Source organism: Phyllobates terribilis, unplaced genomic scaffold, assembly GCF_046119375.1.
Source record: "Phyllobates terribilis strain yellow unplaced genomic scaffold, ASM4611937v1 Scaffold_13__5_contigs__length_258822181, whole genome shotgun sequence".
NCBI classification, from domain to species: domain Eukaryota; kingdom Metazoa; phylum Chordata; class Amphibia; order Anura; family Dendrobatidae; genus Phyllobates; species Phyllobates terribilis.
The window spans coordinates 28291338-28308646 of record NW_027362773.1 but is presented as its reverse complement, the minus strand read 5'-3'; the positions used below and the strand labels follow the sequence as shown (position 1 = coordinate 28308646).

General features: G+C 46.1%; 1 protein-coding gene across 1 annotated transcript; it reads left to right on the top strand.

Annotated features, from left to right (window-relative positions):
* The first annotated feature begins 703 nt into the window (after positions 1-703).
* TMEM138 (transmembrane protein 138) lies at positions 704-14031 on the top strand. Its single transcript, XM_073659426.1, has 5 exons — positions 704-830; positions 3357-3501; positions 4913-5084; positions 5164-5239; positions 13547-14031. The coding sequence occupies exons 2-5, from the start codon at positions 3374-3376 to the stop codon at positions 13657-13659; spliced, it is 489 nt and encodes a 162-aa protein (XP_073515527.1). The 5' UTR covers positions 704-830; positions 3357-3373; the 3' UTR covers positions 13660-14031.
* The last annotated feature ends 3278 nt before the right edge of the window (positions 14032-17309 follow it).

Sequence of the window (17309 nt, the reverse complement as noted above, 5' to 3'; positions counted from 1 at the left end):
GCTACACAAAGGTTATGCTGAATGATACCTATACGCTGCATATAACTGTCCCAAAACATCTACCGATTTGCCATTAATTTAAAGGAATAATATATACTTACAGTATAGCAAGTGCTACCACACTCTTAATGGCGCTCACCCCGACGCGCGTTTCGTCACGACTACCTTACCGGATTGATTTTAATAATCCCTTGTGTTTGTGATTCATGTACACATCTGAATTAGTTAATAAAGATTAATATTTGCATTAAATTATTTGGACTTTTTTTCAAAGTTTTTTTCTTCTTTTTTCCCTCAGCAAAGACTGGAGAAGTGGCAGAGAGGCAGCGCTGGAAGTAACACATGAGCTTATTATTTTTATACATAGAAAACCCCTTTAATGAACCCCAGATGGACTACAACGCTCAGGCATCGGGGGTTTAGAAGATCCAGAGAGGAAAGCTAAGAGGCGGCTGCACGATGTAATGGAAAGCAGATGAGAGGGGGATCACAAGCATGTTGGGATCTCCATACTAATCTAGCTTTGTCAGACACGTGATCAGAGCAGTGATTAGTTATCAGTGACGCACGTCAGACAGACATGACATCACGTATTAATTCTGAACAATCCGTCATCACTAATGCACGAACGTAGTGGCAGTTTTGCCCGCACCAAAAATGGCCGTCTCGCTTGTGTTACGTCACTTAGTAGTACTTCCCTATTGGTAGATCAATGGCACGTGGGCAGCATTGCAAGCAGATAATAGTTGTCATGGCAGCGAGCACTCCAGGATCATGGCGGCGGCGCTATAGATAGAGCAGGCCAGCGGACTCGGATAAGTGATCCTTCTGTATGTATCTTCCTGCTGGTATCCTCCTCTCCTGTCCTCCTTACATGTAGCTCAGCCTTTCTGTATCTTGCTGCCTCCATTACTGCTCCTTTAGTTATAACCAACATTCCAGCTGTCTGAGACTCTTCTGGTGTGGAACTACAAGTACCAGTCATACCTATGCACATTTCCTCCTTCTCTTTCAAGAAGCTCCCTCAGCAAAAAATGGATTCCCTAATCCCTCATTAGTGTCGTTGGAAGTGAGCTGTGCCTGCTCGTAACATTGTCAGCACTGCTCACCTCTGATGCAGCAGTGAATGGTGTCACATGATCCCTTTAAATACCTAGCGATTGCCTTCTTCTCCTGATCCCAGCGCCGCCCTCTGTCCTCTTCTCCTGATCACAGCGCCGCCCCCGGCCCCCTTCTCCTGATCCCGGGGCCGCCCCCGGCCCCCTTCTCCTGATCCCAGTGCCGACCCCGGCCCTCTTCTCCTGATCCCAGCGCCGACCCTGGCCCTCTTCTCCTGATCCCAGCGCCGACCCCTGTCCTCTTCTCCTGATCCCAGCGCCGACCCCTGTCCTCTTCTCCTGATCCCAGCGCCGACCCCCCCCCCCAGTCTACTTCTCCTGATCCCAGCGCCGACCCCGGTCTACTTCTCCTGATCCCAGCGCCAACCCTGGTCCTCTTCTCCTGATCCCAGCGCCGACCCCGGTCCTCTTCTCCTGATCCCAGCGCCGACCCCGGTCCTCTTCTCCTGATCCCAGCGCCGCCCTCTGTCCTCTTCTCCTGATCACAGCGCCGCCCCCGGCCCCCTTCTCCTGATCCCAGGGCCGCCCCCGGCCCCCTTCTACTGATCCCAGTGCCGACCCCGGCCCTCTTCTCCTGATCCCAGCGCCGACCCTGGCCCTCTTCTCCTGATCCCAGCGCCGACCCCTGTCCTCTTCTCCTGATCCCAGCGCCGACCCCTGTCCTCTTCTCCTGATCCCAGCGCCGACCCCCCCCCAGTCTACTTCTCCTGATCCCAGCGCCGACCCCGGTCTACTTCTCCTGATCCCAGCGCCAACCCTGGTCCTCTTCTCCTGATCCCAGCGCCGACCCCGGTCCTCTTCTCCTGATCCCAGCGCCGACCCCGGTCCTCTTCTCCTGATCCCAGCGCCGACCCCGGTCCTCTTCTCCTGATCCCAGCGCCGACCCCGGTCCTCTTCTCCTGATCCCAGCGCCGACCCCGGTCCTCTTCTCCTGATCCCAGCGCCGACCCCGGTCCTCTTCTCCTGATCCCAGCGCCGACCCCGGTCCTCTTCTCCTGATCCCAGCGCCGACCCCGGTCCTCTTCTCCTGATCCCAGCGCCGACCCCGGTCCTCTTCTCCTGATCCCAGCGCCGACCCCGGTCCTCTTCTCCTGATCCCAGCGCCGACCCCGGTCCTCTTCTCCTGATCCCAGCGCCGACCCCGGTCCTCTTCTCCTGATCCCAGCGCCGACCCCGGTCCTCTTCTCCTGATCCCAGCGCCGACCCCGGTCCTCTTCTCCTGATCCCAGCGCCGAACCCGGTCCTCTTCTCCTGATCCCAGCGCCGACCCCGGTCCTCTTCTCCTGATCCCAGCGCCGCCCTCGGTCCTCTTCTCCTGATCCCAGCGCCGACCCCGGTCCTCTTCTGACCCAGCGCCGCCCTCGGTCCTCTTCTCCTGATCCCAGCGCCGACCCCGTCCTCTTCTGAGCCTCATGATTAGTATTCAGACCAGCTAGCTCACACCGCGTCTTCTGTGAGGACCAGAAGTTGCTTTCTCAGTGTAAGTTACAGTGTGAAGGGAACTACCGCCCCACAGAGAGGACGCTGTGTGAGTAGGCCAGTCTGAAAATTGGTCATGTGGCTCAGAAGACAACGGGGGCAGCGCTGGCATCCGGAGAAGACTGCGATCGGTAGGTATTTAAACCCATCACATTACGCTACATACATACTGATCAGGGAGTGGGGAATAATATTTCTGCTGGGAGTTTTTTTAATTTCTTTATTTTGATTTGGGGAAAAGATGGATGATTTTTTTGGGGGGGAGAGAGGGGTTATATTTAAAAAAAAAAAAAAAAAAACTTTATAAAAGCATGAAGCTTTCATGATATACTGCAGTACTCCAGCATTACAGTATATAGTGAAAATGATAATCTTCTATGTAGTCCACCCTGTGGAGGACTAAGATGGTGGCAACAAAGCCCTTCAGTATGCATCCAGCTGTTATGGCAACCATTAGCAGTCCGATAGGTGCTAGAATGGGACCCTGCCCACCTGGATCGCAGTGCTAAGCATTAGCTCCACTCACTGCAATTAGAAATAGAGGCTGATGCTGGGAGTATAAAACAGGCGGCACCCGCCATTTATGGAGTTCTACCCAACATCCCCGGTACAGGTGATTACATCCCTGTGTCATGCTTCTCCCTCTCCAGGCCCTGTACTAGGCATAACACAATATTTACCTTTATTTGAGTCTTCCTTTAATTTTTGCCCTTCATCTTAATTGATGTATATCTGCCATTGTGTTGTTTCCTACTGCAGGTCGGTGTCAGGAGAGGATGCTGCAGCCCGGGAATTACAGTCTGGTCCTTACTCTCCAGTTCCTGCTCCTGGTTTATGATTTGTTTGTGAATTCGTTTTCAGAGCTCCTACGGTCGGCTCCAGTTATCCAGCTGGTGCTTTTCATGTAAGTGACTGTTCTTATAGGGTTTGGTTGGTTGGGACAATCAATGTGTAAAGCCCCCTCTACATAGGACATGGCTGTCATCTGCACAGTGCTTCAGCCGACAGTCATCTTTGTTGTCTCTCCCATACACAAGCACTCGTTCAGCCAAGCACTCCTGTGTTCTGTATGAGAAAACCACAGGCAGACATCTCTGCTGGCAGCTTATCTCCGGGAGAACAAAGCGATTGGGCATGTCTGATTTCGGACTGCCAATCAACATCCCCCTTGACAATCAGTTGGCTTTTGCACCATACACATTAGAGCATACGTGTCAAACTCCGGCCCGTGGGACAAATCTATCTCGCAGGGTGATTAAATTTGGCCCACAACACCAGAACCACCACCCCTATGTGGGGCCATTATACTGTATGGAGGACTATGTGAGGCCCATTATTCTGTATGGAGGACTATGTGAGGCCCATTATTCTGTATGGAGGACTATGTGGGGCCATTATTCTGCATGGAGGACTATGTGGGACCATTATACTGTATGGGGGACTATGTGGGGCCATTATTCTGTACGGGAGACTATATGGGGCCCATTATTTTGTATGGAGGACTATGTGGGGCCCATTATTTTGTATGGATGACTGTGTGGGGTCCATTATACTGTATATTGGTTGGCCCGCAACTTTGTCCAAATTTTTAATTTTGGCCCTTTGTGTGTTTGAGTTTGACATCCCTGCATTAGAGTGTCATCCAAACCCATCGACATTAGTCTAATTTGTATGGGCGAGGGGGCTTAAAGGGAATCGGTCAGTAGAATCAACCCTCCCAAGCTGTCTATATGGGCATGTAGGTCATAGGAATCTGAATAAAATGATACCTTGATATCCATGATATGATGCTTTATTAGAGAGGAGTCCACAATTGTATTAATATGTAAATTAACTGTTAAGATCTATGGGCCGGACATAGATCTCCCTTAGAATCTGCCACCACATCTTATTGTAAATGACTGACCGCCTTATCTCATGAGCTACATGTCTCACACTGATAACACTCCCTTTCATTTAAAATACGTTCTGATGGCAGATTCTCTGGGAGATCTATGTCCGACCCATAGATCTTAACAGCTCATTTACATATTAAGAAAAATGTGGATTTCTCTGGAATAAGGCATTGGATCACGATTATCAAGGTATCATTTTATTCAGATTCCTATGACCTTCATGCCCATATAGATGGCTTGAGGGCTGCTCCTACTGACACGTTCCCTTTAAGAATAGGCCATCAAGTTGTACATCCTGGAGAACTGCTTTAACCCCCACACATCCTTTTTGTGATGTCTGATGAGCATTTTTCTTCATGCTTCAGTTCTGTATTGTATTAGAATAAAGCAGATATTGAGCAATGTCATCTTCTGTTTCAGTTTGCAGGATGTCGGTATTTTATTTGCTGCCATTGTCCTGTTCCTTATGCTGTTTAACACCTTTGTGTTCCAAGCTGGGCTTCTGGGCTTACTATGCCAGCGTTTCCAAGTCACAGTATTGCTCTGCGCGCTGCATTTAACCCTAAGTGTGTCACTACACGTATGGCTTATGGTAAGTCTGTATCTATTATTTTGGGTATCAGTGTTCTCCTCCCACCTTGTCTGTATTGTCTTTTTACTTTTTATTCTAGAATTTGCGATGGAAAACAGAAAATATCTTTGTGTGGTCAGATGGATTGCAGGCGTTGTTTGTTCTGCAGCGAGTCGGTGAGTCTATTAGCTCAGAATAGCAGATCTTCACCTTATTCTAAAATTCTGCCACTAGTCTCAATAAATCTTATGTGGGGGATTGCTTTTTAGACTTAGCCCATCACTGTGATGTAGGTTACACTTTAAATTGTCTTCACGGGAACGGCCACCAATAAATGAACCAAAACGCTATGGTACAGTATGAATGGGGACATTTAGAATCTCTTTTTGGTTTGGGGGGGTTAGCAATGTCCTTGCTTCTGCAGAAGTAGATTTTTATATATAAATGGGTTTTCAAATGAATGACATTTATCCCCTGTCCACATGATATGTGATACATTTCTGATTGCTGGGGCCCCACCGATGACTACAATGAGGGTCTCAAACCATAATTTTTGCAGTCAGCAATTGAATGAAGGTCGGTCAGGTGCACTGCAAATCCTCCATTCAGTTTTTTATAGGGCTGATGGAGACAGCTGACTTCAAAACACATCATTCACTCTGCAATAATAGTGAGGATTAATGGAGGGGGGATCCCCATTTTCCTCATTAGTGGAGCCCCAGTGATAATTTAATATCACTATCCCGTGAATATTGTAAATGTCGTGATAAAACCTTTCTGAACATTGTTTTTTTTTGTTTTGTTAAAGTGTGACTATGATAAAATATATATAAATGTATGTATATACCAAATACTAAAATCCAATTTTCTGTTTTCCAAATGGTGTCATTTAGGAACATGTATTGTAATTATATACCTTCAGACTACCTAACAAATCCTTTATATATAGTGTTTTAATGGCTTGAAAATGTAAGGGCTATAAACAGCAAACTCAACAGGGTAGCAGTACCTGATCTCCTAAAGGATATATGCACACGTTAAGTATTTAGTACAGAAGTTTCTGCATCTTTTGGCAGGGAAAACACAGTGTAAAATACATGCTTTTTTTAAAGAATTTGCATCTGCAAGTCAAAAATAAGCAACGTGTGGATGAGACTTCAGGATTCTCATTCACTTTGCTGGCATCAGGAAACACTTCAGGTCAGTGCCTAATAAGTGTGAATTTTTGTGACTGATGATGCCTTTGAAGACTATGATGGAGCCAGTCATAGACATCTAACAAAGGGACACAAAACCTTTTTTTCTCTATCGCTTCATTGGGAGTATGCTGGGAGTATGCTGCTGCCACTAGGTGACTTACACTATGCAAAAAAGTTAGCTCTTCCCCAGCAGTGTACACCCCACCAACTGGACACAGGCTCTTTTCTACCTTTGGTTTTGTGGGTTTTTATTAATGATTTCCCTTTTTGTTTCAGACATGGCTTGTAAGGGTGACCGTGTGGAGTTGTGTCATTACTATATCCTCTCTGTTCTATGAGGATGGACCCTAACCCCCTAACACGGCAAGAGTGTTTAGGGTCCCCGGCGGCGGTCCTTCCCACCAGTCCCCTGGCCACTCGCCCCCCATAAGCAGATGAAGCAGGGAAGGAAGACATGTCTACTATCTGCTAACTGCCCGACAGTTTGCACCCGGGATGTTTGATGTCCAGCTTCCATTATTGGTCTACGAAGAAGGTTTCGGAGGCTGCCTCTTTTAAAAATTTTGCTCCCGGCTTTTACCTGGGCCTTCTCCGGTGGCCGGGCCATGCCTGCGGCAGCCCAACCCCTCACATGATCAAGCTCTTACGCGCTCCTCCGCCCACCGCCCTCAGCCTATCAGGGTGCTCCTCGCATTCTGGCTCGCGGGAACTCTGCACGCACTTTCTGACTCTACCTCTGTCACTGGGGGCAGTTCAATATCCCCAGCGTAGCTCCCTCTGGCACCTTTCTCTTTCCTTATGCCTAACCTCAAGTAGTCTCACTCCCATCTTCCTCCCATTGTCCTGCATTTTGCTTATTTTTCCTGTAACAAAAGGTTTCCTTCTGGTCAGACCTCATCCCTCTACCCAGATTGCAGCCCACCCACCATGTTTTCCCCCCAAGAGCCACCCACTACCTGCAATGAAGTGCTCCCCCTAAGTGGGTCGCATCTCTCTAAATCAGTCGCTGACCTAACCAATGTATCCTAGACCTTGGTCTTGGTCATAGAACTACTGCCCAGTCCTTACTCCGCCACAGGAGTCCCATCCGCTTAAGAGCTAGATTCCAATCTGGACTCCGAAGAAATCTCTAGACTACAGGACATGGTGGATAGTCTGATTCTAGCTGTTAATCAGACTTTTAACATAAAGAACATGGAGCCCTCACCCTCTAAGCAGACCTTATCCTTCTGCACCTTCCCTGGGTTTTCGGCAACCACGGAGAATTCAACAGAATCTGTACCAGGAATGGGAGCATTCAGAAAAGTGTTTTCAGAAAAGAAAACGCATGTAGATCTTGTATCCATTTGCAGCCAACCTGCTACAGAAATGAGCAGAATCTCCCTCAGTGGATCCCCAGTCTCCTGCCTCTCGACTAAGACCATCATCTCCCTTTCTGATGGCGCCACACTAAAGGAGCCCTCCGACAGACACACCGAGGCTCTCGTCAAATCAGCCCTCAAGGTCGCAGTTTCATCCCTCTGCCAGTCCTTTGCGGCAACATGTTTATCCAAGTCTATTTCGGCCTGGGTGAAGCTCCTTCGCCAATGTATTCTGTCAGGCGCTCCCTCTTCCGAATTGGTAGATTTAGCTGACCAGATAGGTCACGCAGGGAAGTATATCCTGTCACCATACCTCAACACAGACGTCTGTTCAGCCCTGGCGTCCAACAACATCGTCACCATCCGCAAGGTCTTATGGCTGAAGGCATGGAACGCGGACTCAGCATCCAAGAAGTCCCTCACCAGTCTCCAGGTGTTTCGGAGAAGAGCTAGGTAAGATCATTTCTGACACCAGGGAGGGTAAGAGTACTTTGCTTCTGCAACAGAGGGCCAAACACCCCCCTTCCAAGAGACACACAATCCAGCTTAGTTCCTTTCAAAAGTTTTCAGTCCGAAACAGCTACCGCAAGAACAAGTGTTCAGTCCGCCAGGAAAAGGAGACCTTCTTTCAGGCCAGCCCCCTCCTGGCATCCACAAACCCACCAACGCCAGTCTTCCAGGCCCAGATCCAACAGATTCTATTCAGCATGATGGAGCACCCCCACCTGCGAAGCCTCTCTGGGGGGTTGGGCATCAGCTTCGGTTCCGGGACGAGTGGCTCTCAGTAGTCGACGATGCTCGGGTCTGAGATGTCGTCTCCTATAGCTATAAAATACAATTTTCCACTTTCCCACACTCTTTTGTTTTTTTTCTAGTCCCGCCCCCCAAAGAACCCTCCCCTCATTCCCATTTTTTTTTTCAAGGCTATAGATTTGCTGTCCAAGGCAGGCGTCATCATTCTGGTTCCCCCGCCAGAACGCTTTTTGCGTTTTTAATTAAACCTGTTTGTTGTTCCAAAGAAGGATGGCTCCATTCGCCTTATGCTGAACCTTATTGAACAGACATGTCCGTCTGCGTCACTTCAGAATGGAGTACCTCCGGTTGTTGATAGCCTCCGTGTAGCCCGGGGAGTTTCTATGCTTGGTGGACATTCAAGATGTCTATCTGCACATACCCATTTTCCCTCCTCACCAGAGGTTCCTTCGCTTCGCAGTCCAGGAATCCCACTTTCAGTTCACAGCGCTGCTGTTTGGCTTAGCCACTGCACCCAGGGTTTTCACAAAGATAATGGTGACAGTCTTGGTAATTCTTCGAAGCAGAGGCATTCTCGTCATCCCTTATTTGGACGACATTCTGACATTCTCATCAACACTCCATCTCCCTCAGCATGTCACGAGAGTCTGCAGATTACTCTGGACACCCTCTCATCTCCGCTGGATCATCAACAGTTCAAAGTCGTCTCTGATCCTGGCCAAACGCATTGCTTCCATGGAAATGTTGTTCGACACTGCGTGGTTAAGGGTTTTTCTTCCCAAAGAAAAGTACTTGGCTCTACTATGCGGGATTCGCTCTCTGAGGTTTTCCCCCACTGGCTTTCTATGGTTATGTATGAGCGTACTAGACAAGATGGAAGCCTAAATGGAAGCAGTTCGATTCACTCAGTTCCACACACGCCCTCTACAGCTCTTTCTTCTGTCAGATGGGACAAGTCGACACGCTCCCTGGATTGGCTTGTCACGCTCCCCTCCCAGATCAAGAAGTCCCTGGAATAGTGGGGACACTCTCCCCTCATCCGTGGTGGAAGATCGTTTCTGCCAATGTGTTGGAAGGTCATAACGACTGATGCCAGTCTGCTCGGTTGGGGAGCAATTTTTCAAGACCAAACAGTCCAAGGCCAATTGAATTCTCAGGAACATCCCTTTCCATCAACATTCTGGAACTCTGAGCAATCTTCCTTGCTCTGCTTCAGTGTCAGAACCTTCTCTCCAGCCATCCGATATGAGTCTAATCGGGCAATGCCACGGAGACATAGATCAACCAGCTAGGAGGAACTCTAAGTTGATCAGTGATGTCAGAACTGGTTTGGATCCTGTCATGGGCTGAACGGAACATATCGTCAACCTCAGCGGTACACATCCCGGGAACGGACAACTAGGCCGCTTACTTTCTCGGCTGAGAAAGTCTTGCCGCAGCGAAATGGGCCCTAAATCTGTCAGTTTTTGACAAGATTTGCTTCAGATGTGGAACACCCAACGTCGATCTGATGGTGTCCAGACTGAACCACAAGGTTTGTATCCAGATCTCGTGATCCTCTAGTGATCGGCTACGACGCACTGGCAATTCCCTGGTCCCAGTTCGCCCTCCCATACCTGTTTCCACCTCTACCGCTGATCCCCAGGGTGGTCAAGAAGATCAAGGTGGAGGGAGTGCACGTCTTACTCATCGCTCCGAACTGGCCCACAAGATCCTGGTAACTTGAAGTAATCAATCTCCTCGCGGACACTCCGTGAAAACTTCTATATCTTCTCTCGCAGCGCCCTCTCTTCCACCAGAATTCTCAGTTGCTCAATTTAACGACATGACTGAGGCCGACAATTTCCTTAAGGGGCAGGTATCGGCGCTTTCCATTCATTTTCAAAAGAATATGGCTTCTTGTCCGCAGACGACAGTCGCACACTCCTTTCCCCTTCCTGGCCCCCGGTAGAGCCTTGGGACCTCAACTCAGTTCTGGACGTCCTTCAGGAGTTCCCATCTGAACCACTACGAGAGATCTCTCTCACCTTCCTCTCCTGAAAGGTTGCCTTCCTGGTAGCCATCACCTCAATCAGACAAGTGTCCAAACTCGCGGCTCTTTCTTGCCGTTCCCCATAGCTGGTGTTTCACCAGGACAAGGTGCTCCTGCTTCCAATACCATCTTTTCTTCCTAAGGTGGTTCCTCGTTTCACCTCAATGAAGACCAGGATGGATGAACACAGAACTTAAACACATGCTAAAAAGAAAGAAAGAAATGTTTATTAAATGGAAAGAGGGAGGCATATCTAAAGAAGATTATAATGAAGTCTGCAGATCCTGCAGGGCATGTATCAGGTTAGCTAAAGCTGACAATGAATTAAGGCTTGCAAGAGATGTCAAAAGCAATAAAAGAGGATTTTGGGGGTATGTCAAAAGTAAAAGAAAAGTCAAAAATGCTATAGGATTTTTACAGGATGAAAATGGAGAAATGGTAAGAGAGGATGTTGAGAAGGCCGAACTTTTTAATTCCTATTTTGCATCTGTTTTCTCTCAGAAAGAAAATGTAACATCAACTGATCTTCACTGTCCTTTTAAAGGAATAGATGAATCCAAGTTATCTGTAAACAGAAAGATTGTGAGGGAATATTTAGGTAACATAAATGAGTTCAAGTCTCCAGGTCCAGATGAATTACACCCCAGAGTACTGAAGGAGATCGTAGAAGAAATTTTAGAACCACTCTCCATAATCTTTGAAAATTCTTGGAGAACAGGAGAAGTCCCAGAAGACTGGAGAAGAGCAAATGTTGTTCCTATCTTCAAAAAGGGGAAGAAGGTGGACCCAGGGAACTATAGGCCGGTGAGTCTGACTTCTATACCAGGAAAGATCTTTGAACAAATTATTAAACAACATGTATGTAAGTACATGGATAAGAATGAAGTGATTAACCAGAGTCAGCATGGGTTTGTAACTAACAAGTCATGTCAGACTAACTTAATTTCCTTCTATGACAGAATCACTGACTGGGTGGATCAGGGAAATGCTGTAGATATAGTATATCTTGACTTCAGCAAAGCATTTGACAAAGTATCTCACACCATCCTTATTGAAAAAATGACCAAGTATGCAATGGACCAGGCAACTGTTAGGTGGATTCATAACTGGCTTAGTGATCGGACTCAAAGGGTGGTTGTAAATGGCTTCACATCCAGCTGGATGAATGTCTCAAGTGGGGTACCACAGGGCTCCGTCCTGGGACCTGTATTGTTCAACATCTTTATCAATGATTTAGATGAAGGAATTGAGGGTAAACTGATTAAATTTGCTGATGACACAAAGCTAGGAGGGATAGCTAATACTAGAGAAGAGAGAGAGAGGATTCAAAAAGACCTAAATAAACTGGAGCAGTGGGCAGCAACCAACAGAATGTTTTTTAACAGGGAAAAATGCAAAGTACTACATCTGGGCAATAAAAAGGAAAAAAGCATATACAGAATGGGAGGAATAGAGCTAAGCAACAGTACATGTGAAAAAGACTTAGGTATACTAATAGATCATAGACTGAACATGAGTCAACAGTGTGATGCAGCAGCAAAAAAGGCAAATACAATTCTGGGATGTATTAACAGAAGCATACAGTCTAGATCACGTGAAGTCATTATCGGTCTTTACTCCTCTTTGGTCAGACCTCATCTGGCATACTGTGTACAGTTTTGGGCACCACATTTTAAAAAAGACATAGACAAACTGGAGCAAGTTCAGAGAAGAGCGACCAGAATGGTGACTGGTCTCCAAACCATGTCCTATGAGGAACGGTTGCAGGATTTGGGAATGTTTCGCTTGCAAAAAAGAAGACTGAGAGGAGACTTAATAGCTGTATACAAATATGTCAAGGGCTGTCACATTGTAGAAGGATCATCTTTATTCTCATTTGCACAAGGAAAGACTAGAAGCAATGGGATGAAACTAAATGGGAGGAGACACAGATTAGATATTAGAAAAAACTTTTTGACAGTTAGGGTGATTAATGAGTGGAACAGGCTGCCACGAGAGGTGGTGAGTTCCCCTTCAATGGACGTCTTCAAACAGAGGCTGGACAGACATCTGTCCGAGATGATTTAGTGAAACCTGCTTTGAGCAGGGGGTTGGACCAGATGACCCAGGAGGTCCCTTCCAACTCTACCATTCTATGATTCTAAGACATCATACTTCTCTCCTTTTGTCCGTCTCCCTGTCTTCCTCGGGAGCGGTCACCTTACAAACTGGTTCTGGTGAGGGCCCTTCGCCTCTACCTTTCCAAAACGGCACCCTTCAGACAAGCAGAATCTATTCATAATCCCCGAATGTCCTCGCAGAGTTCTCCCTGCATCCAGGTCTACCATTACCTGTTAGGTCTGTTCTGCCATTCTGGAAGCTTATCGGATAAGGGACAGAGCGTGTCAATTCAGGGTCACTCCACTCGCGCAGTGGGTCCTCCTGGGCCATCCGCCACCAGGTGTTGACCTTACAGCTTTGCAAAGTTTCTACATGGTCTTCTATTCATACCTTCGCAAAGTTCTACAGGGTTCATACTTGCACCTCGTCGGATGCGAACTTCGGTAGAAAGGTCATGCAGGCTGTAGTAGTCTGAGCTCAGACTTGAGGGCACTGTCCTTTTACCCACCCTTGGGACTGCTTTTGGACATTCCATGGTTTCCTGTGTCCCTCCCCATCCCACCAATGAAGCGATAGAGAAAGGAAGATTTTGGGCACTCATTGTAAAATCTTTCTCAGAGCCTTCATTGGGGGACACCTCACCTGCTCTTCTATACAGTTATGTTGGTTCTGTTATGTTGTTGTCAGCAATGTTTTTGTATTATGTTGCTTCTCCTACTGCTTTCTCACTAACTGGTTAACTTCATGCCAGTCGGTGGAGTGTACACTGCTGGGGAGGAGAACTTTTTGCATAGTGTCAGCCTCCTAGTGGCAGCATACACCCATGGCTTCCTGTGTTCCCCAATGAAGGCTCAGACAAAGAGATTTTACGGTGAGTACCCAAAATCTTCTTTTTTTTTAATTGACTTTTATTCGTTGTGTGGTAGCTGACCTGCAACTGCAGATGATCTTGTAGACAAATACGTATGTAAGAGATGAAAGCTTCTTTTCTGGCCATTCTACTTTTTCTAATGTTTTTCTTTTTTTTTGTATTGACAGTGGCCGTGCTGTATTTTTACTTCTACAAGAGGACAGCTCTAAGTCTGGGAGATTCCCGCTACTACCATGATTCTCTGTGGCTACGCAATGAGTTTGCCCGAGTACGGGGTTAAATGAATTGATGGCTATTTGAGACTGAGCACAAGCACCAAAGGATTTGGGGGTCATTGAGGAGGAATCCATACAGTATCAATGTAACAGACCAATCGATCTTCATGTTGAACAGTGAGGGGATCATCTGACCCCATTGTTCAGTATGTTCTTGGCATACAATAACGTCTTCCTGTCCAGGGAACACTTTTTGTAAATTATTCATCCAGTATTTTCAGAGTTGTTCATTTTACAGATACTAATAGAAATTTCACTTGTATTTTCATAAAGTGATTCTGCGTATATGTAAGAAATCGTTTTTTTTTTTAGTTTTTGACTTTTGTAATAATGGACGTTTCATAGCTTTGTTATTTAATAAAAATAAGTGTCAAATGTCTCAGTGTTCGGAATGGGTTTTTAAAGTTTTTTTTTCATGAGACATTGAAGGGTTATTCCCATTTCTACCTTTCATGACTGAGATGAAAATAACTGTGTAGGTCCAGACTGCCAGAAGCGGGGTTACAAAAATAGCTTGAGCCCGGCTGTACTATGTAATTTCCATAACTCTCATAGGTATGAATGGGCGTTACAGAATCAATGTTGAAAAGCAAGTTACATTATTGAAACTCCCAAATTATGGAAACAGTGTATCTCGCTGTACTGTTTCCATAACTCCCATTTATATCCATGGGAATTATACAAGCAGCGTAGCACAACTACACTCGTCCGTTTTCATATCCCCACCTCTGGTGACCTGGACCTAATGTAGTTTTCTCCATCTTGGCTATGGAAGGTAGAAGTGAAAATAATCCTTTAATGGCACATCGGTAGGATATGGTTTGAATGTTTAATAATTGTAGGTGTAAATCTCAGAGGGTGGACCTATCTCCAGAACAGAGGTTCCCCAGATGCAGACGTGGCTCTGCCTGCGCATCTCTCTCCATTCTCTGCTATGCGAGTTCTCAGTACAACCAAGCATGTGCCATTATATGGTCAAGGCCATATGCGTATGTGGGTCTTCTTATGAACTTCCCATGAGGTTAGAGGAATGCAGTATATGATAGATGCACCCCCAACAGTAAGCTGTGGTTGGTTTCTTCTTTATCCTTTTTTATTCTTCTTATTGTATAAAGCTTGTATTGGCTGCTTTACTTACAGATTCTATTACTTCTAAAAGTCCTGTTTGCCATTTATTACATGGCGTGTGTTAAATGGTAATTATAGAGATGGTAGGGATAGTTGCACAGTTTGATTACAGCAGGTACAATATCCACAGGCTCAATTGAAAGGTTGCTCCACTCCTTTTTTTATTGATAATCTATCCTAAGGGAAGAGTCAGATTGCCATATAGCTTGGATGAAGATTGTAATGCAATGCTAGGACTGGCAGTCGGCTCCCCCGACCAGAGCATGACAGCATGTACTTCTATGCAGCTGTCACACTTTGGTTGGGAGAGCCACCGGCCAGTCCGAGCATTGTGTAGTGATCCTCGTCTGAGATATACGACCATCACACTCTACCCTATGAATGGGTCATCAATATCAGATCAGTGTGGGTCCAACACCCCCACCAATCAGCTGTTTTCAGTGTCGGCAATGGCCGGTTGTTGGCATTTGCAGAGCTGAACAGTTCAGCTTAGTCAACTGGGTAGTGGCCGACGCCGCGTACTACACATCCGACATTTTCAAATGAATCAAAGTGGATGTGCAGTACCCGACAGGGTCAGCTACAGCACTGTACAGTTCAGATCTATAACTGCTAACATCCGGCCACTGCCAGCAATGAGAACGGCTGATCAGTGGGAGTGCTTGGTATCAGACCCCCACTGATCTGATATGAAAGGGAATCTGTCACCAGGTTTTTGCACAGAAAAGTGCCAGTCAGTGGCAGTGGCCAATACAGAGCTCATGAATATGGAGGACTACCTGGCAGCAGGTTTACTAGTCCTCTAGTAATAACCTCCTGCTGAAAAAAACTGTGATTTTATCAAAATTACACTACACAGCCCTGTAAGTGATACATCGCTGGAATCAGGGTCTCTGTCTTTACGTTATTCTGGTCTCAGATTCCCTTTAATGACCTAGTCTTGGGATAGGTCATCAATAAAGGGTTGCTCCACTACTTTTTTTTAAGTTATATAAAAAGGACGAGGGTCTGCAACCATAAAGTTTAGAACACATCTTATTACAAAATAACAACCCCCAAGGTTACTTGAGGTTTATTTTCCTGAACATAATGAATTCCACCGAACAAAAGAACCAAATAATTTTAATGGAAACTGTAATCAAACCCATTCATGACATGACGATTTTCTGTTTTATATTTTTTTGTTTTCATTTTTGTTGTTTTTTTTCTCAAGAGCCATAGCTTTTTTATTTTTCCCTCATGAGGGCTTGTTTTTTGTGGGACAAGTTGTGCTTCTGAATGAGACCATTCATTCTACCATATAATGCATTGGAAAACGGGGAGATAAAAAAGTTGAAATGGCAAATGAAGTGCAATTCCACAGTTGTTACATAAGTTGAAAAAAGACCTAGGTCCTTCAAGTTCAACCTTAATCCACAAATTGTTTTCTTGGGGGGTGTCATAGAAAATATTAAGGATTTCTCCAAACCCCTCATTGCCCCTCTATACTATTCAACAGAGTAGAAAAGCTGGCAATCTACGGAGCTCTCTATGCAAATTAGCACACACAGGAGAAGTGGCTAATCGGCAAATGCTAGTACAAAGGGAGCTACTAACCCAATTAATATATGAGTGTAATTTCTAGTGGCGCCGGCCTGTGACAAATATACACTTAGGTGAGAAGGTTCCAATTTCTGGCTTCAAAAGAATTCTCTCTCACCCCCAGGGCATCCCCCTTTTACTCAACAGAAATCTACAGTGGCGCCAGCGCCGATATGAAATATGGAATATCGGAAGTTCTATACTTCCAATAATAATGGGACACATAATTTTAGCGGCAGGGTCAGCTAAGGAACAATATGCATAGTTAACCGTAGCTGTGGGCCCCTTCGGTCAGCTGTGGCGCAAAAGTACCAGAATAACGGACCGCAGCTATGCCATGTGTAGTCTCGAAGGAAAGGTAAATTCGTAATAAAGAATATGGCGTCACTTGCAAGCTTCTGTGATCAACCAGCAATAAGTTATCGCGGAAGTTAGATATTTGAATGAAAATATGAAGGCTGGAGCCCAGCCCATGTGATGTCATCACAGGGGGTGTGTGGGCAGGTTTCCCCTTCGACATAAAAGACCCAGCCGAGGATGGGTCCGTACTCATGTTGGAAGTTACATATTTATGTGTAGCACGGGTCACGTTCGCTGAACGGGCATTGGAGCGCTTCCCTCCAGCTAAATGGAATCGTCTCTGCGATCTTTTTAGTAAGTTCTTCTTTGATCCTATTTTATTTATGTAGCTGTATATTCTGTATTGTAATGTCTCCTTTTGTATATTTGTCATAAACACTGCCTCCCTTTTGGATTAAATCTAAAATGTAAGAGTCCTGTTTCTTTTGTCCTGTAATCATTCCTCCCCCGAAGCCATATACGCTACCAGAAAGCAGGCGTCCGATCAGGCCTGTATTATATTTTAAAGTTGATTGGTGGTGCCAGCGAATGATTGTAATTGGGGCTATCGTGAAGCTAGCAGTGACCTTACGGGGGCATATACACA